The sequence below is a fragment of the Gymnogyps californianus genome, chromosome 11, assembly GCF_018139145.2.
Source record: "Gymnogyps californianus isolate 813 chromosome 11, ASM1813914v2, whole genome shotgun sequence".
Taxonomy (NCBI): domain Eukaryota; kingdom Metazoa; phylum Chordata; class Aves; order Accipitriformes; family Cathartidae; genus Gymnogyps; species Gymnogyps californianus.
In genome coordinates this window covers 5,781,379-5,808,176 of record NC_059481.1, presented here as the reverse complement: position 1 = coordinate 5,808,176, position 26,798 = coordinate 5,781,379, and the positions used below count along the sequence as shown (strand labels likewise).

General features: G+C 37.6%; 1 protein-coding gene across 1 annotated transcript in view; it reads right to left on the bottom strand.

Annotated features, from left to right (window-relative positions):
• Positions 1-26,798, bottom strand: part of RORA (RAR related orphan receptor A) — a 443,992-nt gene that overhangs the window by 109,604 nt on the left and 307,590 nt on the right. The window contains exon 5 of the mRNA XM_050902961.1: positions 5,400-5,429. Coding sequence (XP_050758918.1) covers positions 5,400-5,429 — 30 coding nt within the window. The remainder of the gene's footprint in view (positions 1-5,399; positions 5,430-26,798) is intronic.

Genomic DNA, 26,798 nt, shown 5'->3' with positions numbered 1-26,798 from the left:
ACTGAAAGGATAATTCCAGTGTAAGGAATATTTCATCCAAAATTAAGGAATTCACACCGAGATGCCTACTGACATAACTGTTTAAGAAAAATTACTCTAGAATAACTATTTCAGTAAATCACAAAAAGCAGAGAAGTCCCAAGTCTGAAATAAAGGGCAAATACCTTAGAGTTACAAAGGAGTCTTTATAGAGGGTTTTGGTATAAGTATTTTCTGTTAAATCTGGATATGTCTTGGGTTATGAGAATATAAAATATACAGTGCTGAATGTGATACCCAAGTACGTCTATTTGCATCACAAGCAAACACAGATAATAAAGGATGAACAAAATTAGTGCATGGCTCACTAATAGTGGTTTTTTCACTGTTGTACCTACCACGATACAATCCACAAAGCACAACTGCCAGACATCATTTCTGCCAGTATCACACATTACCAGGCAGTGACACAGAATATAGAAGCAAGTGTCAAAACCTGTGGTAGTTCAGGCAGTAGGTAACAACAAGTGGTAACATGCCGAAATGTGACAGTCCACACCAAACCTGTCCAGGTACTGAGAAGGTATAGCTGCCCTGGCCTAATTCTATCTCAGGAAGCAATGCAAAGTATTCTATACATATATGTTTGAGACGAAGCTGAACTTCCCAACAGCTTAACTGATCAGATTGCTGTGAACGGAGAATGAAGTGCACATTTTGAACACCATTTTGCAGCAGCCTTTAATGTCTGACTCTCTTGAGTCAGACATTTAGGAAAGAATAGTGGCAAAGTAGCACAACTGAAAAGTTCCATTACCAATAAGGGAAATCCTTACCATAAAGGCATGAGAGAACAGACTGGGCTGGTAGGTCTTACTCTTAAATTTCCCTGAAAAGTGAGCTGGTCCAGGTATAGGAACTGAGGTACCTGGCTATCTGTCACTGGGACTGTCCAAAGAAACATGCTCTTTCTCTCCAAATGGTGATAATTCAGTCTAAGTGCATGAAGTAGGCAGTTGTCAAGCAGTTTTGGACTCAGCTCACAAAGGGCCATCATCCACACTGTGTGTCAACAGTGATCTGTAGGTGCACTGTCACTGGAAAGTTAAACCCAATGAGCAGCCCCTAGTTCGAAGTAGCACCTAGGTTAATCTAGTCCAGGTAAGAGCACCCCCACGGGTCCCTGCCTCTGCGCTGACTTGTCTAGTGACAAGTATGTGTCACTAGGAACTAGGGCTCCTGATTCTTTTCTGCTGCAGAACAACGTACCAATGGATGGTAGGAGCTCTTGCATGGCTTTCTGAAGACATGGACAGAAAATTGTGTGAAAGGAAGGCTTGTAAAATCTATACATTTTTTTCTATCTTAAAAATGTCAGGTAAGCAAATAATTGAATGTACCTGGACCTCTGTGCAGATATGAACTCCGGCTATGTAATCAAACTCCTTTGAAGCTTCTAACTGTGGTTCACTGTAATTCAAATAGCAAGAGAAAGAAGGTTCCATTACATCGCGGATTCATTACAATATTAGCCTTCCGGGTACATCCGCAGGAAACCACCCCCTACTTTGACAGGCAGTCAAGTCAAATTCATTTAAGAAAGTCAGTGCCCAGGATCTAAAAATGATCTGGAGAAAAATTAGGTGATTTATTTGTGTGATAGTTCTGAGTCTCAAGTGGTCTGGTAGAGGCCATCAAACTCATTGTATGAAGTATGGCAAGATTTAGATTTAAGATGCCAGAAATTAAATACTACACACTTCAGGACTGAGCATAAACCCAAGTCAGTAGGTACTAAATGCCAGGTCCTTTGCAGCCTTCTGTTCCCCAGAATTTCAGATCTTTATCATCACTGATACAATGATGCCTGTCTGAATTTGCAAGAAGGCTGATGCCGTGCATCAAAGTTACCATTCTCTTTGAGTACTTTTCTATTCAGAGCATGAAACATGAGAGGAAGAGGGTTGTATTACAAATATTAGTGCAAATTAAATGATCAGAAAAGAATCTAAGTGTCAATCACATCTTTCTCGAGTCAAAAAAAAGAAGTGAAACACCACAAGTCCCACTTTGTATGGAAGATGAGACAGGACGTGGTCTCTACCATCTGACTTAGCTATACTAAAGGTTATATAAGGTGATGGTTAACCTAACAAATCACCACGTGAGCCCAAGAGAGAATAGTTCTACAAATAGACAGAAGGCATGAAGTTTTACTTCAAAAGCCTGTTTAACCTACTGGGGGAAAAACTGCATTTTGGGGTGGACAAAATTTATTCCCTTAGTGCTGCTTGGAAGAGTATTACGCTCCTTGTTTAAAAATAGCAGGTTTTGTAATGCTCAAACTCTGATAAAGAGAGGGTGTGGAAAAGCAGCTAATGAAACAGAATACTTGGATAAAATCGGTTGTATCAAGAAGAGTGAAAAATCTCTCAGGTTTTATTTAGCTAGTTACATTATGAAAGACCTATATTTCTTCAGCACTATGTTGCATATGTACGATTACTGAACTACTGTTTGATTCGGAAATAACCTAAGCACCTGTCATCAGCACAGTAGTTCAATTTCAGCTGACAGAACACTTCTGTCACAAACTAATGCCAAGAAGGGGGTAAAATATACCCCAAATCTCAAACGATAAAACCAGGAAGAACTTAGTGGAGACAGACCACCACCAATTTCAAAACCTGCACAATTAAAATGGCTATTAGGATGAGGTCTGAAAAGGAGTAATCTGATGTTTCAAATGCATAACGTATCAAACTTTCTGGCATTATACTCCACTAATTAAGTCAAAAGGTCATTAGAAATAAGTGCTAGTTTACACTCCGTCAACACCCTCATATGCCATACATTGTAAACTTGGAATAAGAAGACTTCATCCCTATTTCTAAACAGTAGTGCAGACAACGTATATACACTTCACAACGTGTTTGTGAGAGTGTTTTTTGAAATTGCTTTGTAGAAATCCTACTCTATGTAACTTAATTTGGATATGTTACATATACTGATACAGAGTGATAGGCAAACTCTAGATCGACTTGATACAGAAAAACTCTCTCCCTGTCATTTGTAGTTGTTAACAACTCAAATCTGAGTTCTAATTTTTGCATTTAGGGGTTTATATAAAATTATTTTTTCCAAGTCATTCCAAAAGTGTGAATTTTGATGTCTACTTCTTCTAGTCAATAATAAAAAAGATTCTAAGCAATAAGGAAAAAAAATGCTTATTGTGCATGATGCTGAAATGCCAAAGATGCACAATTTACATTAATTCCTCCTCTGTGAGGATTTGTCGTAATAGGAAAGAATTCTAAAAGAACTTCAACCAAAACTGAATGAAACCTCATACATATTTGCTAGCGAACATAGCCTGCATTTTCATCATGCCAGTTACAGCATATTGCTCCTTCTGTTTTAATCCTTTCTTAATGGGCAAGCTTATCTTCCCATTATTCAGGGAACTTTTTTGTTCATGCTTCAGCAATTGCATGACAACTGATTAACAAATAGGGGAACCACTCTTTGACAGTTCTCTTAGAATAGCACAGAGTTCTCAACATAGAAGACACTGGGACCCTAATTTCTGTGTTAACTAGATTAAAGGCCATATATGGTGAACAGTAGCTAATCATCTAACACAGCTGATGAATACATCTTTTTTTCATCATAGGCCTCAAACATAGCATCCACTGAGATATATGTGATGACAACACTTTATCGGTCTGGCATGGCTTAAAAGCATTTTTCCTACGCTCTCTAGGTCTGTGGTTACTATTTAATCTTCCCTACAAAAAGCATCGAATACTGGAACTGGAGAAGTGACTCTTCTAGCAGGTCAGTACATGGCACTGCTGTATACAAAATATATAGGGTGATTTTAGCTGATTTCCAGGTGGAGCGTTACAAACCACCATGTACAGTCATTGGCCGCTATACAAGAGAGGCCCAAGACTGAGCTAGCATAAATACTGAATTACTTACCACCTCTACAGAGGGTGGTCGCTCCAGGCCAGGGTTGAGCTCATGGGCAAGGCTGTGCAAGGAAGCTGTCTGTGCAATGCCTGGCCTGCGGATATACAGAGGACTTCAGTCTCCTCTACTGTCAATCTCAGTCAGCACGAGCTCAAATATTCATCAAAAATGTAAGGGTCAACTTCTGCCCTCAGATGCCTATCTCTAGCTCTTATTAAGTTCAATGGAAACCATATATGCATTCAGCCAAAGAGGATCTGACCCCAAGAACGCATTAAGCAGCAAGTCCACCTAAGCAGAGGAGGACCATCATGCTCTAAGAGTTTGTGACATTTAACGTTTGCATCAAAACTCGTACAAATCAGCTTCTCATTTGAAATTCTTAAATCAAGCAACTGTATTTTGTAACTCTATACAGTGAGAACTCATAATCTCAAGTCAGATTTTTCATTACATGAATATTTTAAAACCAGGAATGAAATAAAAATGAAATTAATGTAAGACGCTTTATGACACCACTTTAACCCTAGAAGCTGCTGTGAACATACTTCAAATGCATAAGCCTGTTAAAATGCATATATCTTTGTAAATTTTGTGCAGCCTACCACCTGTTTTGTTAGAAGGCTTTCATGAGACTAATAGCCTCAGCTTTAGCCTACTCCTGTTTCAGATCCTGGGCAAGTACAATTCCTGCCCTACCAGATTTCCAAACCTCCACAGTATCCAAAGAATCTCAACATATCTCCTTCAGCTACAAATTGTAACGTTTTCTTGGAATTATGCTTTTAACTCACAGCAGAGTAGATGAGAGTTGATACCCAATAATGACATCTTTGAAGAAGACTCAGAATAAATGTGTACATAAGTAAATGCACGCATCCATATCCATTTCCAAGGCTGCCATTTATGAGGACTGTTTATATGGTTGAGAGCAAAATAATAACCTCCTCATTTTCATCAAGAGCTCCTTAAGCACAAGCACAGAATGATTTACCTTACAGATTAATGCATAGGAAGGGACAGATGACTTTCAATTAAATAATTTATTTTTATTTGAATCATACTGCATATACAACAGACATATAAAAATATAACCATTCTCCTCACCTGTATTTTCTGAATATGTTACTTATCAGCTAGCTATAAGGTATATATACTAGAATAAGGAATTCTGCCTTTCTTCACAACTTTCTTTTTCTGCCCTCTGACTTAACACATATGCGAATGCACACACATGTACACACACACACACGTACACGCGTGTTGTATATTCATTTAGACAACATTTCAGGCGAGGACTGGAACCGCTCTAAAGCGGAAAACACACCAAAATTTTTAAAACAGAGCCTTCTCAGACCAGACTGACACCTAATAGTCTAAGCGCCACAGCACAGCCTAACATGAATTCTTTGTAAGAGAAGGCCAAATCAAGAGATATTACTTACATGTATGAGTCTTCTTTGTTACAGAAATACCTGTAGGGAAGAAATGATACCAATGTTAGTAAAGCGACCACTGAGTAAATTCTTTTGACATGTATTTCATCATTAAACTATTTTATTTCAGACACACAGCGGCCACTATAAGAGAGGAACGAAAATTGCAATGATTTGTACGTTAAAGGTGGGAGGATCTCCCTTCTTTGCATGCAGACTTTAATGGTATATTCTCTCCTTACACCTCACCAATAAATGTTTCAACATGTATTGCTTAAGTTTTGTCGTTGGAATGCGTATCTACATGCTGCTGTTTTAAAACTGAAGCTGATGCAAACAGAAGATATCAACAACACTATGGAAGCCCCCTTTTATTTTCCGTGGTTAAAAATTTTCCCACACTCATATTAACTAGTGCACATTAAACTACCCAGACAGAACAGATTTGAGCAGTACAACAATTAATTTGCTATGTTATTAAATTCAAGTAGTTCCTTGACTGCAAGCTGTAGCTTATGCTCATTAAAACCAAATGAACAGCTCTCTCAATATGAGTATTACTTGCCATAATTCCAGGCCAGATGCAAATATCTCCAAGCTGTTAAATATATACTTTCTGAAGTAATAAAGATGTTTTTATGCTAGACAGGCATGTGGCGGCAATCATCAACGATGGTCCAGTGCCAGTGAAATTTGAGAGGTATTTTAAAGAAAGCAACAGAGTGAACAGAATGAGGCAAAATTCATAATACCAAATAAAGATAAAATTAACTCTGTTAAATGTCATTGGAATTCATGCTTGAATACAAACAATATTGTCTCCACTTTAGTAGATAACTGGTGCTGTACTCGGACCCCTCAGTATTTAAGCTTCACTGTCCTTGGGGGGAATTTTATGAGAAGAGAAAGAGGTTACTGGAAGCAGTACAAGTATTTGAAACATTTCATTTGTGATTAAGGCCTGTAATGAAATTTTGGAATTGGAATTGTTTGGCTTACTATTCATGAAAGACAGAGAGACCTGAATCTCTTTAGCTACCCTCCTATTCCTTTAACCACCTCTTCCAAAAACAAATTACTATGGAAAAAATAGGCTTTTATTTCAGGCTGCTTTGTTGTGGAACATTTCAGGGAGGCAGTAGGTTATAATAATTCAGAAAAATATAGATACCTTATTTGCAAATTTAGAGCTAACTTCCAAAGCCAACAGTTTTCAAACTATTCATGTTTTTGGTAGATACATAAATCCACAATGCCAACCCTAAATATGTAGCTATCAAGTTTGACATAAATGTCATGAGGATTTTTTTTTTTAATTGCACTTGTGTTGCTATTGGCCTTTTGGTTTTGCACCACCGAGTTCTACAAGTGTGAGCACTGGAACCTTTCTTTTCCCTGAAAAGAAAAGCTGAGAGGCTCCAGGCTTTGGGAAGAGAAGTTCTGAGCAGTTTCTTTGAGTAATTTTGTAAGTGTGAAACACTGGTAAGCAATTTACAAAAATCAGAATACTAGAACTTGATTATGTATGTATACTGACTTAAATTGAAAGGTCCTGGCCAAATTTGCACATTCCTTATGCTAGGAATTCGGGTTGTAGCCTCAAACTGTAGAGCCAGGGTAAGCAATAAGAACAAAAGGAAAACAAGCATAACAAAAATAAAACCTTTTAGTTACATAAGTAGCTATTACAGGGGGCAAACTCATCCTTTAAATTCGGATTTTTTAAGAGCAAGTTTTCTCGTATTTTCATTCCAGTCCAATCATTACTGGCTGGCTCAGAGTAGATGGACAGGACAGGACAGCTGTGTGTGTCAAGGAGGTAAGCATTATTCCAGGAACAATAGCTTAGGGCAAGAAGAGGGGCAGAGTGAGAAGAAGCAGAGAGATCTGAAGCATCTGCATCAAAACGCACAAACAATATCTTGTGCACTTTTTGGTATGAATGCAAAAAACCCTCTCTCTAGGTTTTTCTAAAGGCCTGCCTTCCCCTCTGAATTTGAAATTACAGCTGTCATTAGAACATTTCTTCTTCCACCAAGGAAGAGCATTTTTGCTGCTGTTTGACTTCTTGAGTGACCACTGAACAGCACGTAAAGCTCCTGACAGAGTCTTCATCATCACAAATGGTCCTAACATTCCCTTGGCAGAAGTACTCACTCTGCCCTTGCCTAGCTGGCCAGCTCCCACAATTTTAAGGATGTTTTACAGAATGGGAAATGCAGAGAAAAAGGTCTTAAAACTGAACACCATTTGCAAAACTTCCTCTCCCAACACTAGTGCTAATAAATGGATACATCAGTGCTCTTTCAGCATTATGGGAGCCATATGTGTACTTTTCTCAGAAAATAATGCTTTCTGTAAAATCACTTTGAACAGAAAGTGCTTATGCTGTCACTTCTGATTACTCACAGCCTCTTCGCAATGGGATTTGCCACAGCACAAAACAGACTTAGCTGTATTCGCTGACTGAGGGCCTACTTTCCCCTGATACATGAAACAGGGATGGAAATACTAGTGCTTATATTTTTCTACCTAATTTTTTTTTTTTAATGAGATGAGTGGTGGGTTTTTCCAATCAGATGTTTCCATAATCATTACCGATTACCATCTGGTAAGGCCTTTTAGCTGTTTTATGCAGATATTTTTAGATAACCTTTTAAAACAACAGCTTAGAGGTAGGCTTTTTTGCATCTTCTTCATAATTACACTAGTAGTTGCAGTGAAACCAAAGTATTTTGCTTTGAACTGTGGTTTTACAGTGACTAACTGCAATCTGGTGGAACAAGGATAAATGTTGCCAGTGAGTTCAACAGGATTAGATTTAAATTAATCAGGAATCTTTACTTACATTAAAATGAGTTGTGAATTTTTAAGAAGCCTTCCCTTTCACACCCGTAATTGTAAGTGACTAGAAAAACCAGGCAAAAAATGTACCAGCATATCCATTAGGTTAGATACATTATAAATAGTGGTTTAAATATAAAGTATGCAACACATTCCTACATCATGGCGATCAGTTTTAGTTTTAATGCAGGAAGCCAATGACTCTGCTATTCAGAACATTCAAGTAGTATAATAATCTCCTAGAAATGAGTGTATTATGAAAAAAAATTAGTCTGAAAAATACTTAATGTAAAAAAGGGAAATTACAAGATCTTTGGCTTTCTTTGGGCCAGTGCTAACTCCCACTTGCATATATGTTTGAATGCCTTTCCTATGAGCCATATCCTAGAAGTCTTACACAGACAACTCATCAGTTCTTTTGAAATCAACAGGATCTCTTGAGAAACTAATTCTGCAAGTCCAACATACATCAGCAATTTTCTTCACAAGATTAGGCATGATTAACTGGGATTGCTCTCGTTTGTAAATATTTCTGGGACTGGACCACCAGTTTATGTAGATTTGAGTAGACACTATATAATAAAACCTAAACCTAATACACCACTGAAAGACAAAGATTTTTATTTTTAATGAGTGGAGCACAAAGGACCTACTGATTCCTTTCAAAATGTTACTTAATGTAAAGTCCCATTTTTAATGGGCTTCATATCAAAATGGGATAGACTGGGGTAATAGGTGACCACTTGCCACTGTTAGCACTATCCTAAACAGCCAGCTTTCCATTCCTATTTAACAAATAAAAAAAAAAAAAAGAGGAAGAAACAACCCTAACTTCAGTGTCGCTAATACAGAAAGACTTCCTGACTTAACCAACTAGACTTCAAAGCAAAGCAAAGGAAATGTCGTGAAAATACCACAATATATCACTGCCATGGTTATCAGTGAGTGAAAGTTTCAGTATTACAGTTATCACAGAATTTATCACTTCAGCAGTGCAATTTGACATTCCTGATCAACACCAAATTTAAAACAAATTAACTTCTTAGACTTTTCATTGTTGCTATGCAATGCTCTTTGCAACAACAAACGATTTTTTTTAAATGAAAAGAATTCATACACCATTCCCTTTCCCCCTCCCACTAACAATATGTAATTTGCCATGATGGGTGGTATTTACAAAAATAGCTTTCTGGATGCAATGAACTTTGAAAAGAGTATCTACCAACAGAGACAGGACATTCTTTTGCAAGCGGTTAGCCTGACTGACCTTCACCAGCTAACTTCAAATAGAGATAACAATGTCTTCAAGTACAAAAAGAGACTCAGATATTTTATACATCATAAGCTATTTCTCACAGTTGCCCATCCAAATAAAGAAGCATAATGAAACACTGCTTACTCTGTGAACCCAGATCCCTGCTGCTGTTGTACAGTTGTCAACTTCCCATATTTCAAGGGGAAAACATACTTTGATGTACAGAAAGATAAGTAAAAACTCCCCTGTCTGGCAGAATACATTACTCTGCAAAATATCAAAGGAGGATATTCTTGAATGCAATTTTCTTAAACCTCCAAGAAAACTCTTCCTCAGAAGTTTGTATGGATAAACACATGCATCACTGGCAAAGCTCATAACTAATCTCCAGGACTTCTGTTAAGCACCATTGTGTTTCCCTTGCTTTGCTTTTTGTGCGAAAATCAGGTGCTTAACATTGGTCTGATGACAGTATATCCATGTAGATGGTATATGTATATGATGCTTTGCTCATGTGGCTGTGTGTATCAATATATGTTTCTGGTTTTTTTTTTTACTTTCTTCTACTGTCCCCTCACGCCAGTATTATGGCTATAACGTGTTTTGGAACTTAGTCATTTTATGATGGATTGGAAATCTTTGGGGAAAACAAAGTTAAAATTTTAAACTCTAAGCCTACTGACTGATGTATTGGGTAAAATCAGAAAGAAAACCTATTACAAGCTCAGATCCCACTGTTTCATCCTGTCACTCCACTTCTTTTTTACTCTGTCACTACACAAAGCTAGCAATTAAGGTGGAAGATTATATGTAACACTTAGGCACTTGCAGAGAACCTACCAAAGCAGAATAATAGATTTGAGTGTATTCAGAAAGGAGTTCATTCTTTTAGAAACTTTAATAATGGTTTATATTAAAGTCCGTAAGGGTCTCTGGCTTGAAGGAATTTTGTGATCTTTGTAGGCTATTGTTTACGGTAACCAAGGCAAAAATAACATACATAGGAGTACTGTAAATACAACTTATGTGAATTTAACCAAACAAAATGATGTTGCAAAACAGTGTCCTTGTCTAGGACAGAAGAGCTGCTAATGATTATCAGCACACATTACTGAAAGTGCTCCAAGTAATTTTAGTATTTTGTTTCAAAAATTGTTAATGGACACTAATGCTTATAGTTCACTCAAAAGAGAAATAAATTATGTGCTAGGGTAGCAAGGATCAAGGACAACATCTACTAGGCATGTAAGAACAAGGAAACTTTCCATAATTGGGGGGGGGGGGGAAGCTCTTTTAAAACAAAACAAAACAAAAACCAAACAACAAAAACCTTCAAATATGATGACCATAATTTTTTAATATAATATTCCAGTTTTTCCCAGACTTGTCCACAGCTGTCCAATACTGAAAAGGAAAGAGCTCACCATGCAAAACAAGAGTTTTTCAGCAGGTCTAGATCATTCTTTTGTTCTCAAGTCCATAGGCTTATACCAAACTCCCAGGAATCAAGATTGACCTAAATGCTTCAGTACTGAAAAAACCCAACCTTGCTCTCCTAAGATTCACAGCTGTCTCTTATACCTAAGTTCTATCAGAGCATTATTCAGAGTTTTATTTTTGAGGTGTTGCTTTTGTCTTACTCCTAGAATCATACGGTTATATCAGAATTAGCTACAGAAAATTTTCCACAACACATTTGTTTTACTTTCTACTCAAATACAGATGCAGGATATTTGAGACAAACAGATTAAAACCCCAAGGATTTAAAAAAAATGTTTGGACCTTATTTTACTGAGATAGATGACCTTTTTAGCCCTCGCAACTCAGACTGGCTTCCTGATTCCAAGCGTGACTTGCTGCATCATCTAGGCATTTTATGACTTCATTTTTCAGTAGCTGACAGCCTCCTCTGCCCAATACCTCTTAAAACTATAGTAGCACCTGTGAAAACGTGAATACAAATTACTGTAATTCTTTCAAAGTTACAGAGTATTCATAAGAGAGAAAACACCACTATCATGAGTTATTTGTCATTTGTACAATTCTCAGTTAAAAGCATTCCCTGTTCTTTCTAGATTTTTCCCAAATCAAAAATTCTTAACAGATCTCAAACTGACTTCAAACCTCTGATGCCAAAACTGCTCCAAAAGAAACAAGAATTTAAGAAACAAATTCAAGATCCAAGTGTTCGTGTTTAAGGCTGAGATAATGATACTGTTATTAGAGATGCATTTACTGTTAGCCGAAAATTGAAATACTAACTTCTCATTTGTGATTAATATTGAACAAACCATTTCCCCCCATATCATTCTGGACAACTGACCACATGCAAATTCTTGTTTCAAATCTTCCTATAAACGATCTGTTCCTAGCTGTATGGAAACCTTAGATTAATACTCATTTGATGCTGGACAGAAGGGTCATCTTTTCGTGTGCGGATCTCTCACACACAAATAGTTACTAGGTGCTGGCATCATATGTGACTGCTGGCACAGAGCGCTGACTTTTTTTTTTTCTCTGATGTGAGATTAAATACTGAACAAATCTGGGAAAGCTACAAACAAAACTCTTGATTGTAAAGATGATGATCTTTAACCACTTCTTCCTTCTTGTACAACCTCACTGAAGGTCCCTTTGAGCTTTAACATTTCTTTTGTCCTCACAAATAAACAGTGTCTTAGATGAGGAGAAATGAAATGAACAATCTTCATTAAACAGCCATTATGTTCTTAGGTGACAAATGTCACCACAGAACATACGGCCAGAGAGTAGGTTAAACATCCGTCCCACATTTGTACTGCATTTCACACCTTAGAAGTCAAAGATAGTTCAGAACTGTATGTAAGAGTGTACTTCCAGCAGGAGTCTTTACAGGAAAACCATGAATTAGCTTTGTTTTAATGACTATTAGTTACACAATTGACTGAGCAAATCACAAAGTAAGGATTTCAAAACAGTCTCGCAGAGCAACACAGTTACATTGACAGAATCCAGCCGAACGTACAAAGTTGCATAAATCCAAGCAAGCCCCTACAGTTCTTGAAATAGACTACAAAGTGTAAGGAAAACCAAGTTTCGTAAAAACCGTCAGAGACTTTCTTAGTATTGTATATTTACTTAAACTGTAAGCCTTACTGCAAGGCCCCATTTTACACAGTTTTAACAGTGACAGAACATTGCCATGAGTATGGCAGACACCACCACTGTAAGCACTATACTTTTTCCTCCCTGTGACATTCAAAGAACAGTCTCCTTCAGCTAAAGGCTCTGTCCTATCAGCACACTAATGGGAACAATCCGTTTAACTTGCACTAGATATACAGGCAAGAAGCTCTGTAATGTGTGTAGTTTCCTGAGGGGAATCAATCCTCACAGCTGGCCCTCCGTACCATTTCATTCATTGACTACAGTTCTACTTTCTTGCTACTTAGTGTGATCTTGGACAAAGAAAATATCCCAGCAGATGTGAACCATTAAACGAGTACAACCATTTTTGCAAACTCCCTGCTTCTTGATATTAGGAAGAGTCAAACAGCACCATTTGTAAAAGCAGCAAGTTTGGCATGTGCATGCGCACACATGTATGTGTGCTGGACACCCCATAGTCCATACTATTGTACAGGTAGTAGTATGGCTTTCGTGCTCCATTTTGAAGCACAAAACTACATTTTACTTGGCTGCTCTCCCAGACCTACCGTATCAGGCACCTCATCCCAAGAATACTTTTGAAGTAATTTCAAAGCAACATTTTACTTAAACATTGCACTCTCCATTCTTATACAAGCCTTTCAGACTGCCTCGTTCAAGACTACTGACAACTTAACATTTAAAAGCATGAGCCAGGCCTCAGAGTTCACGGTATTTTCATAAAATCCAGAAAATTATCAAACTACAAATAAAAATTGGGGATGGGAGCTATCTTCCTGTACGTTAACTCAGGCCAACCTTTTTCAGTCATTTCTCCAGATGCATGGAAATCTAACTGTCCTTAGAGCAAAACTGAAATTCTCACAGAGAGGCCCAGGAGCCGAGATAACAACCACAAGGCTGCAGCAGTCCTGATGACACCAGTTCTCACCTAGAGGCAGTCCTTCAAGATGGGAGATAAAAGCAGCCTCAATGCTCCAATTCTGTGCCTTCAGGTAGCTAGAACTACACTGTGAATGTTTTCACACAGGCTGCCAAAGCTCTTTCACAAATGTAAACCAAAACTAAATGAAACAAAACCAAACAACTATCAAATATGTAGCTATAGTCCTTGTTACTTACATTTTGTGCAACAGGAATTAATTATTTAAGAATATTGCAAAGTTAAATACATTGGATTATGATTTAAAACGATCTGATGGATATTCTTATGTCAGGGAAGGGAAAACAATGGGTTTCTATTTAGAACACATTTTAAGATATAATTGTAGATTATTTTTCTTCTTGTTCTACCCTACAATATCTTTCAATAAAATCTGTTGTATTTAAGAAAATATCCATTTATCTTCTATGCTCTTATTGACACTACAGGAGACAGCCAATGAAATCCTCTCAGTATTTCTATGACCAGAAAAAAAACCTCTTTGTGAGTTGTCCATAAGTAGAATATGATCATAAAAGTCTGGAAGCTGTATACATTCATAAAATACAACAAAGCAACCCCCAAAAATGAAATACATTTCCTTAATTTGTGAGTTACTGATCCACTAAGTTTTCTGAAACCATGTCCAATGAATGTTGGTGCTGCAGTGGGCTACCTGCTTTTACATATAGTGTTTGCATCTACAAAATTAACCAGTTAAGATTTAGGCCTCCAGCATTCAGTAATACAAGTAACAGATATTTACCAATCACAGAACCCAGTCTTGTTGAGCATTAAGCTATTCGTAGCATATTGTACCATACACTGTCTGATATGTCAGAATCTATTTGAAATAGCGTTAATATGACACATAAGATACTCTAAATTTTACAGAATGCAAGTACATTCTGGAAAACAGTCTCCTGCACTAGCTACACACTTCTCACCCAGCTGCTCTTTCTGTAGCTTATGTTCTAGTCTAATTAAAACTATTAAAAGTCATCACTCACAGATGTCTGTACACACCCTGGAAGTATCTTTGTCCAGTTGTGTCTCATACAATTATGTAGCATTTCTTTGTATTGCTTTTGGAGAAGTATCAGCAGTTGCAATGTCAATTCTTTCCATCATCCAGATTTCCACTAAATGTAACTATTTGCATTAAAACTCATTTAATATTACATCATTTGAGATGGGAGTGACTTGTCAGCATCAGGTGGGCTCTGTGCGTCAGTCTGACACCAAACCTCAAGAATTCTTCAGGTGAAAGGAAGCAAATGATATAGCGTTGTGTTCTGAAGTATACTTTCACAGGGATACACAGTTTTAAATGATTGCATGTATGTACCTCTTTCTTTAAAATTAAAATAAAATCTAAAAATAAATGAAAAGGACAGAACTGTTTTGGACTTCAGGAACTTCAAATCTACATCTATGCATCTATCCTCTTTTTTACAAGAGCTTAAATCAAAGCTGGCATCCAAAATACTTTGTTAGTAGGTATGCTGCAACATGCCCTGCTGGTTAGTTACGTCCACGTATTCTCCCTCCTTTTGGTCTTAGTCAAATATGCTCACTTCTCTTGAAATAACGAGATCATCAAGACTGTTGTCATTTCAAAAATTCAAAAACTCTTTACCAATTCAACTGTCAGTCTTAACTGCCTGGTTCTCAGGAATAACCATGAAAAGAGAGAGTGTTCACAGATGAATTCTTTCAAATAAGCAAAATTTACCTAATTAAAAAGTATATATAACAATTCTTCTAACACCTTGCTATGAGATGTTAAATTTGTACACTCATCAGTAAAAGAGATAACCACCTACAATTTATTCATGTATTCAAAGCAGAGTAATTCTTTTGTATGGTCAAATAAAAATGCTACTTGTTTTTGCCCCTCGAAGCCAGTGGCAATTGTATACGGCAGGCAATTTCTGGCAAATGGAAGTCCTCACAGAAACCCAGTATTAGAGCATTAAGTACGCTCTTAATCCATGTCAAAACAAAATTTCAGCTTCATAGTTTTAACTGCTGGATAAAGTGAGGACAATGGACAAAGATTATTATTAGTATCGCAAAGATGCCAATGAGAAGAGCACCTTACTACTAAGTTTTGCCTGTATCACATTCCAATGCCTTTAAGCAGGTCCTACTGTCCTTCTACAAATACTGCTTAGTCAACTTTGTGACCACGGTCACTTCTAATAAAGAACAGATACATCCATGGACTATTCAAATGTACAACTCTGACGGCAAGGAAAGGAGCTGGTCAGGTTGTAAAATTGGGATGAAAAAGGATATAGGAAAGTTACAAAGTAATTGGAACTTGCTATATATTTTATCTGAAAGATGGCATTTTGACTAGCACAATCCCCCCTGATAGAACACAGATATGGCTTCTCCGCTGAGCTGGAAGAAATGGTGCGGGGGAAGGACACTATCAAGTGATTTATCAACCCCATTTGCTCTGACATACAAGTCGCTCTGGGAGATCTCCGATCCAAATATAGCCACAATAAAGTCCAGGTTAACTTTTGAGAACAAGCAGGAATATCATACAAGGTGATATGCTTGCAAGCTACAAGCACTTTTTTTTTTTTTGGTCAATTCCTTCTCTAACTTAGAATCAACCTGTGTGATTGCACTTTACCGAGTAACTTCTGTGACTGACTATAGGTAGAGTTGTAACGTTTGCAAAGATGTGAGGAACTTAGTCAAAAAAATAGGACAATTGCATTCAGGCAAACCCCAAAATGCTCAGATTTATCCCAAACCAAAAAGCAGGCGACTCTACCATGGGTACTTTTTGTGTCTTCCTTGGTGTTACTGGGTTGGCTTTTTTGCAGTACTTCACGTCATCAGGTTAGTGCTTATATATCCTCAAAACCCAAACACTATCTGTAGTTTACAGACAAAGAAACAGAAACTAAGTAGTTACATAACTACAAATCATGTATTTATAAACTGGGTTGCCTGGCTCATAGCAGCAATCTTAATTCAAAAACTCTCCAAGCAAGGATTTTCTCACTGAATCTTTCACAATCAGTTCATGACTTCATCAAGATGACTGAGATATCACAAGATAAGCAGTATAACGTGTCTGAGGACCAGAATTTTAATGCTGCGTCTCATACTGTAACCCACATATATTTTAGAAATGAAATTTGGGCCTCCATTCTAAAAGTACTTCATGTAATAATGTGCTAAGGTCACATTATTATATGTATATGAGCTAAGATCTCATCACGAATACACAGAAAATAAGTGTTTCCTAAAGGTTTTTTCAAATCATCCTATAGTATTGAAGAGATAATTCCACACTGACTACAGAGAATTCAGTGGTTTTTTGTAGATTTCTACAGGATTTAAAATGACAGCTGTCTCATAAGGTAGTTATTTCTCTGCCATGCAAGGCCTTTCAAAATCATGAAGGAAGTTTATTAGGTTGACCGAATTCCTTGGTTCACCCCAATGCCTTTCATCTGCTTAACACTTTGGATGAGTTTGGCCCATTGTGCATCAAATGAAGCCAACTTTAGATATCTAGTTTTTACTATAACTGGAGGATTATTTTAAGTTTAATTGAAAGGTCATCAATGTTTTCAATAAGGAGCATATTTTCTTTGCTCAGTTGTTCCGTGAAGTATTTATAAGGTAATATTTTTGATCCAGAAAAATTGATTCCTTACACATTACTTCATCTATGCCAACTGAATACTTCAGCTGCAATGTGTTTGTACATTTGCCTTTCAGTATTCTTGTGAGACTGACTGTTGCAAAAATTACACTTTTTTTTCAAGCAGTCTCCTATCATGGTAACAACTTCTTTTTTTTTCATTTCAAAATATACTGAGGTTGAATCTCAACTTTTCATTGCTTTGCTCTCCTGAGGAAAGGAAATAAGATTCTATTATGTCATCTTCATCAGTTTCGACGAATGAGGGGAAAATAGGGAGAGGGAAGGATTTGTGCTAGAAGTTCATGCAAAATTTGAGACTTGAATATAGCACGAGTAGCACTTCAACACTTCAGACTCCTTCAGTGCTGAGACCCCTGGAGAGTTCAGTTTAAATCACTAAACTTATTTCAGGAAAGGGGAGAACACTCTGGAGAAAAGTCTGTCGACTCCAGCAAAATTAATAAACTGGTTGCTCCTGATGTGAACTACATTTCTTGACAGGAGTTTGACAAATTTCTAATTCCCTCTTAGCTAGCTTGTGAATACTGCACTTGTTGCTCCTTTTTAACAGTTATTTAATACTACAGCACAATAGAAGTGATAAAAATTGCTAAGTTTCACTCACCTTGCACTTTCAGTGCCAGTTATAAGTGATAAAGAAAAACTATGACCTTCCTCAATGTCTGTCAAAAAGGGCAGCCTACTCTTTCCTCATTTAAAATGTTCATGTACAGAAAATAAAATGTTTAATTCCCATTAGATATTTTTTGTTTAAAGAAATCAGAACTAAGAAATTGAAACAGATCTCAAATAAAAAGTCCATAACATTATGCATTTTTCAATAAAAATGGGGGCCGGTTGTCTTGTATGTGATACAAATCTAAAAAGAATTAGTGAAATTTATTTTTCATCTAACTGCATTCATCTAGCATAAGTACACCCCGAATTTGGTTGGCCACTCACTTTTCAGAGTTTTTCTTTTCTCCTTCTTATTAAAGACGATTGCTGTTTTCACTTCCATGTGTTTAGGATGCCAGCTGTTTTGCAGTGCTCACTGCACTGCTGTGATGGTTGGTGATGCACAGTACAGTCAAAATCTCAGCAGATCCCTGTACTCAGGGACTAGTGGAAAAGCTTAATTCTTTTACAGATATTATTATGTTCCAGAATTCAAATGCAGCTCATAATATATTTATATGTTTTAAGAAAAAGAATAAGGTGTTAATATCCCTTTGACCTAAAGTATATTTTAGAATTTCTATAATAGAAATGCTTATGAGAGACCTGAATTACACTAAATAAAGCCATAAAACAAATTAGAATGGAGTCCATTTGCTTTTTATAACATATACTAAAAAGTGGTATTTACCATCTCAGGAAGATAAGTCAAAAAGGACATGCTAAATCAATGCCCCAAAAGTGACCTAGTTACTTTGCAGCACAAAGGCCCTTTTTATTATTGTAAGGTAAGGTTTTGTTTGCTTTAACTATTCAATATAGAGCTGTCCTGGTTTCGGCTGGGATAGAGTTAATTTTCTTCCTAGTAGCTGGTATAGTGTTACATTTTGGATTTAGGATGAGAATAATCTTGATAACACCCTGATGTTTTTAGTTGTTGCTGAGTAGTGCTTATACTAAGTCAAGGATTTTTCAGCTTCTCATACTGCCCTGCCAGCAAGAAGGCTGGAGGGGCACAAGAAGCTGGGAGGGCACACAGCCAGGACAGCTGACCCAAACTGGCCAAAGAGCTATTCCATACCATATGACATCATGCCCAGTATATAAACTGGGGGGAGCTGGCTGGGAGGGGCGGATCGCTGCTCGGGAACTAACCGGGCATTGGTCAGCAAGTGGTGAGCAATCACATTGTGCATCACTTGTTTTCTATAGTCTAATTCTTTTAGTACTATTACTGTCATTTTATTATTATAATTATTATTATCTTCTTTCTTTCTGTCCTATTAAACTGTCTTTATCTCAACCCACAAGTTTTACTTTTTTTTCCGATTCTCTCCCCCATCCCAGTGGGTGGGGGGAGTGAGCAAGTGGCTGCATGGTGCTTATTTGCTGGCTGGGCTTAAACCACAAGAGCACAGATACCACTCCGATGTATTTTTCACTTACGTTAGGGCTCCAGCATGCCTGTAATTGTATGGCAATGTTAATGTGCTTCCCATGATCCTGGACCTAGGAGTACCTTTCCATTAAGTAGGAAAGATCTTCCATTAGGAGATCAAAAGAGTTTCCCTTAAAAGCTCTACTCAAAAGTAGGAAAATACCTGCTGTGGATAAGGAAGGGGAGGAAAGATCATATTATGTTAATAAGTGTCCTAAAATACTGCGTAGATATGTGTACTGTACACAAAAACAATGATCACACCACAGCTATAATCACCTGAAAAGTACAGGTGGGACTCTGCACTTGCTACTCCAGTCTTCTGGCAGCTCTGTTAATAGGCAAATGTGTGTTCTTGTTTACAGCGTATGACAGTAAATCTGTGTGTTGCATCCACCATTCCAAAACCTCCTATTGCAGTGCACACAGGCTTCACCCATAGATTTGTGGAATGTGATTTGCAAAGCAGCCTACTGCCTACAAACTCTCAAATCATCCTGGCTGGGTTAGTCTTGTCCATTCGTTCTTTCAGATCTGAAAGGTTTCTTGTTTATTATACATTAACCTTGAAATGCAGCAGAATACTTCAAACAAGTATTTACCACTATGTACATCAACTTGGCACAGAAAAAAGAAAGTTAATTTTAGATATAAGCCCCAAGCAAAAATCCTGCTTCCAACACACGTTTCAGACTGACTTTAGCCTTTTTTTCCCCTCTGTGCACTGAACTTATGGAAGCTATCAGTGTCATGTATCTCTCTTCTTATACATAAGCCTGTGGGACGAGACCCGTTTCTATGACTTCAGTGAGCTGATATGATTGACACAGCATGGTTGAACCTGCCAGGCTGAAGTTATGTGGTTAAGATTTCAACAGTATGCACTAAGATTTGAGGGATCTCTACCCACATTCTAGTTTTGCCATCAATTCCTCCAATGATTGTGCAAAATTCACATAATTTCTATGTATTACAAAATCCTACCAACAAAACAGGTAAATTCAGCCTGTTTCTTCCTCTCTTTGCCTAGTCAGTTCATATGATAACCTTTTTAAGATGAGTCCTGATTCTTGATATGAGTTTGGATCAACTTTATTCATTGGTGCTTCTTAACTATTAAAAATATTCTCTAGAGGTCAAAATCACTGAGGATCATCACAATGAAAAGATTTTATTTTTGGAAAACAGAGAAATTTGGTTAAAGCAAATGATTTTTTCAGTCTATTCTGTACTTGATATCACCATCCACAACACCTACCAGAAAGTGTAACTACCTCTAACCACATTTAGCCAGCAAAATTCTTTCCTTAAACTTTCTGCTCCCTGAAGACAATGGTTCCCTCAGGAATACAGCAACAGCTTTTACGAATGCTTGGAAGCAATATGAAGCTGTGTAGCAGTTAAAAAAAAAAAAAAGCAGCATGAAAATATCCAAATAATCCCACATTAGTTATTCTCAGGGCTCCAGGGAAATTAAACAAGGGGGGAAAAAAGGCATAACCTGACTCCTTTACATACACAGCTCAAATTTACAGAATTAGCAATTGAAGCTCAAGACAAGAAAATTGAGCACTGGTCTGTAAATTCATTCTAATGACATCACTGCCAGGATTATCTGTTTGGGGATAGCTTGTGTAGGGTGTTGGGAGGAGAGGGCAAGGGATTGAGGAAGGGAGATTTGATTATGTTTGAGCTATTTCGATTTGAGGATGCTCTTAACTGACAAAATAGAAAGCATCTTATCTGAGAAGGGATTTCGCTCAGCTGCTTTAAAAATCCTCCATACATAGTGAAAGTCAGCACATTCCCTGGAGGATCAATTGGCTTGACAAACTCTAGACATCCTCTACGCCATCTTAAAAAAAAAAAAAAAAAAAAAGAAAAAAAGTATTTCCATATAAAAACTTTCTCCAGGCAAAAGCTTGACATGCAAGGCTTTGTCCTGGGGCAATTAAAAAAGAACTTTTTATAAGTAAATTTAGTGCTCGCAAAAGTTGCTGCATTGACAACACTCGATACCAAAGGGTTCTCTTTAATCCAACAAGCTGCAGCAGGGCAAATGTCTCTTCTGCCACTGCTCTTTATCTCAACAGTAGGATGAGCTAGATCTAAAGAGGGGGTGAGGGAGCTTAGCTCTTCAGGCTCATTCATCAAGAAAACTTACTTTTAACTCACAAGCTGTCTCACTGATTTAAAGAAAACTCTCATCCAAATATTTGAAGTGCTTAAATGACTTCCTACATTTTAAGCAGTGAAGTATTGGTCTCTGCTGAAAGGACCAAGACAACTGCCAACTATAGTCAACAAAAGCTCTGAATGGAGCTATTTGGTACACAGGTGAAAAGCCAGTCAGAAAATTACATCTGCTTCAGAAGATTTCTCGGATTCTCTGCACTAAAACACTGACTTTATCTAAGATATTGCCTAACAGTAGTCAATTTCAACAAAGCTGTTCCTCTTGAAAATGATACAGAATAATATTTGTAAACTTTTTGTATAAGATTATACTTTTTGCATTGAATGTATTACTGTATTTGCACACCACACATCTATATAATTATCCCTAGACAGCAGTGATACCCACAGAATTATTCCTAAAAAGACAAAATATAGAAAGAATGTCATTTAAGAAAAAAAGCTTTCAGTTTTAAAAATCTGAAATTACAGATGATCATTCTTACAGGTGGACTTAAGATCCTTTGCAGAATACAGAAAATTTAGCAACTAAACCACGAAAGTCGGATTGGCTGAAACGTGATCCTTAGCTGGAGATCAAGGGAAGGATTGCCAAATCATAGCCAGATCCTCACAGCAGGAGGACCCCCTAGCAGCTCTTGGTTGCGTCATCAGCTGGGGTAGCTGAGCACTGTCAATTCCCAGATTGGATCTGATCTCCACAGCATGGAAATCAGCCATGCTCATCTGCATCAACTAACCCAGAGCTGCTACAGCACTGCCTTGGCACATAAAGAAAGGAATTGCAACTTACTTTAACTTTAGGCATGTAATTAAGGTGCCTAGAGTTCCTATAACCTTACATTTAGGGAATACAGTTCCATGCAGATAGAAAGTGTTAATGCTCCCTCTGTACATCAACTAATTGATAATAGTTGAAGATTCACTTCCCATTCTATATTTGTTTCTGAGAAAACTTAAGTTGCCACTACTGTGCATACTTACTACAACCAGTCTAGCATTCTTCCCTCTTTTAAACTTGCCTGCTATCAGATTTGGCACCAACTAATGAAATAGGTGTTGGTTTGTTGTTTTTTTTAACTGCTTTCAAAGAGGCATTCCAAGGTTCTGTGGGGCTACCACACGCTCCACTTGCAAACAAAACTCCCATTAACTTCAACATGACCAGTATGGGATGGAATACTGTACCTTGACCTGCTGGGCAAGAACTATGTAATTTGGCATGTGCCTAAAGCCAGACAGCATGGTTTATCATGCTCACTTTTGAGATAATAGAGCCTGCCTGCAACAAACACTTCTGGGCAAATGTCTCTACTAGTTAATACATGTAATAAACTGAACAAAAAACTGTAGGATGAGCTCCACTAAAAAGAAATGAGTTACTCATGCTCATTAGAGTTATATCAAGGTTATTGTATGCATTAAAAAAATGATGGGATGTCTCCAAGTGGCTCTTGTGTTCTACAGTCTTAAACATGAGTTTGTTACCGTAGAAATGACTTTTTAAGAGACATTACTACAGCTCTATGTCACCACAATGCAGAAAACTGGGCAGAGTTAGTTTAGCATTCTCTTGTGATCCAAACGTTTATGCTAACCCAAGTATCCCCAGGAAGATGGGCACCCAGTGTGCCATCAATCCTTAAACAGGTAACATATCTTTGTTTTCTTATTTCTCTGAACCATGTACATTAAAGAATGAGAAACCTAGGAAAACTACTGCCTAAGACACTTCACTTAGAAATAACACATCACTTTGTAACACCAGTAGCACTGCATAAATGCAACCGAGAATAGTACTTGAATCAAAAGATAAGAAAAGGACACAGGAGAGACAACTGAAGGAAGAAAAAAAAGTAATTTGGGGGAATTTTGAAACTACGAATCCACTAACAACTAATTAAAACCACTGGAGAAATTCTCCAAGCAGCTCCTGTGATGTTTCCATAAAGGAATTCAATGCTTCGGTGCCCACTTTCATTTGTGCACACAGAAAATAGATATTTGCATATGCAGCTAAATGTGTACATGTGAATAGCTGGATATGTATTTTCCCATACAGATGGGCAATTTTTTCAATACGTCTAAGGCAAGGGTTTTTTGTGTGTGTCCTTGAGCCAAGCGTTCAATCTCTGTTCCCCATCTGCGTTACAGGGATAATATTGCCTCACAGGGATTCTATGGGTGAGGATAAATAGGATTAAGTTTGAAAGGTGCTAATACATCCCAGAAAGCTCGTATAAATATATCCTGACAGGTTCCTGACTAATATCATCACAGCACAACATTCAGTTATCTGACAGATACTCAACAATAGTATTGGCCAGTTGGTTTAAATTAGTAATTGCTATCCACTTTTTTTTTTTTTCATTTTCCACTCAAACTCCTGGCAAATATGATGAAAAATGATGATAGGGCAAAGCAGAGTTCAGAAAAAAACCTTCAAAAACCGACAAGATTTAAATTTACCTTTTCCTAACCTGAATTGCCATGCTCAGCAGGGGTCGGACAAGGAATTTGTTAATATGTGGAAAGAGTCTCTTTTGGACGCACTGAAAATAAGCAGTATTCATTACTAAAAATCATACACGAGTTGCATAAATATTTACTGAGCTGAAAGAACATGTTGGCCAATGTTTTCCACAAATCAGTTGAAGGGAATCTCTAATTAATGAAACCAAAGCTGTAGGGTTTTACTAGGCACTTAAGACCAGTTCTGGAAGCTAAACGCAAATGCCATAGTTCAAACACTAGAGTCTATTAAGTCCTAGTGCGCTCTTGCTTGCGGCTGACTGCTTGCAAACCGTGAAGAGGCTTAAGGTGGATGGGATCACTGCCAACTTGAAGCTGTTAAACGACTGCATTACAAAAAAATCTCCATAACTCACTGTTGTTGAATATTTTTTCCTACAAAATTCTCAGCCACTGGAAAGATAAATATGGAGGAGGAAAGGTTACTCCCCCCCCCAGCTGAAGTGCATTTACTGCACTGACAACAGCAGGATCATAACCACCTGACCCACTGAATACAAATAATAACTGGAAAAAAAAAAAAGAAATAATTAATGACCAAGCATATGTGCATTCCATTAAGTACAAACAACTGTCATAAACATCTTAATTTAAAGAGCTGCTGGATAGGGAATTATAGCACTGTAAAAAGCTTCCTCCTTCTGCTGCTCCACAGAACCAGAACATATCAAGGCTTTAAATTTTTAAACATAGCTTTCATGTTCTTTGGTGCACAAAAAAAAAAATCTCTGAAAAATCAGCTTGTTAAGAGATTCATCTAGCAGCCTACCACCTTTCTTTCTGTCTGGAATGCTTCCGTACACTGAACAGAGATTATTTTGCTTATCAAGGTTTTTAATAATTTTTTTTAAATTGTTTAAACAGTACAGTAACTTAACCTCATTCAGGGGGATAGTCTTCCTCATTATATCCAGAGTATAAGCAAATCTTGCTAAAACGTCACATCTTCTGTTAAATTGGGCAGACCTCAAGGTCTGCCCAACTTTTTCGTATGGGTAACAATGTTATTGTAATTAAGGTCTGGAATATTTGAAAGCCACAAAGACAGACCACTTCTCATACCCAGGGTGTAGCCAGAGCAAATTTAGAGAAGGAGAGCAACTCTACAGTTATAACAACAAGTTATTATCTTGGAATAAAAGGAATAAAAGAATTTTGTGCATGCCAAAACCTTCTCAAAATGGCAGGCCACTGCTGTCGGCTCATTGTATACAACATTTTCGAGATGAACAGATCCTAGCACTACTGCCTCCTCTATTAAGAAAAGTTACTTTATTTGCCACACCATATTTGAACATGTGGGGTTTTTTATTGCCTCCTCTTGCCAGTAAAGAATGACTAATAACTGTAATTTGTAATTTCCCAGCTTTTGTGGTTTCTGTTTTAAGCAGCGTTCCTTATCTTTTGTGAGTTTCAATTTGGGGAAAATTGTCTTTTATATAATATTTTTTTCCCATTTCGTGTCAAGTTAACACCTTCTAGGTCCTAACTATAGCGTAGGTGACAAGTACATTGACAAACCCAGTGATTAAGACTTTTGTTTTGATAAGGCTGCAAACAGCCCAGGTATCAGAAACATTATCTGCCTGTGTTGGTCAAGCAAAGCATGCTGGAATCGAACTATCTTTCAAATTCTGAGACTGAACCATGAAGACAGGTACCAACAACAGGAAACACCACTTCCCCCCCACCCCGAGAAAGGCTTTTCTTTTCAAACACACACACTCTGCAGCGTCCCTGTCAAAAGGAACACTTGGTATTCATTTTCAGTCCTGGCATACATTAAATCCTTCCTTTTAGATGCACAAAAAGCAGCTGACTTGGGCCTTTGAAGACCTTGATCTTCATCTCCCTTCCACGCTGTAACGTAGTGCCTCTGCTGCATAACCCCTGGAAAATACGCAGTGACAGTACAGGTCACAAGGAAACTCTGGGCCTAGCCTGCCCTAACTTCATGCCCTCTGCACAGACTACTGACGACAAGACATAGCGAAGGACCCGTTTTCCTGTGAAACGCCGATCTTTCTTTTGAACTGTATCTTAGAAGACGAACTACTATGCATGTGTTCTCTCCCAATACTCCTCAAGCCTCACAAAACTCCACTACACGTCATTTATTTAACAAACTAGAAAGCACGAAAAACATTTGAGTTACACCAGCATATTAGGAAAGAAATCTAAAGTACAGATTTTAAGGAATATAGGCCAATCACCATCGCATTTTCACAACTCTTTCAAGTCCAGAACATGGGAGTTTAAATGTCTCAACTGAAAAAAACCCAACACAAACAAACACAGAAAACCCCACAAACCAAGCCAAAACCAGAAACGCAAAATCAGAAAACTAAACCAAACCCCCAAACTTTAAAAAGTGGTTTAATTGATTTTCTTCGTGAGCATCTTCCAAAGAACAGCAAAAGGCCAATTTCTTACCGAATCGGAGGCTGGCAAGACATCAGCTGACACACAGTATATCAGGCCTTAGCACACAGTGCAGAAAGACAGAATCAGCTTGCAGAACTGCCTCAGCAGACAGTTCAGGTAGGTCTCTTACACCTATATTTTCAAGTTAGCCCCTCAATCACCCACACTACTAAACACTCCTCTTCAAGTTTTGATTCAGTTATTTCCCTTGCCAAACCCAAAAATTCAGCCACAGAAGATGACTGGCTGGAACATAGCCTCCCACCCTCACCCCTTTTCCAGGCATCGTGGAT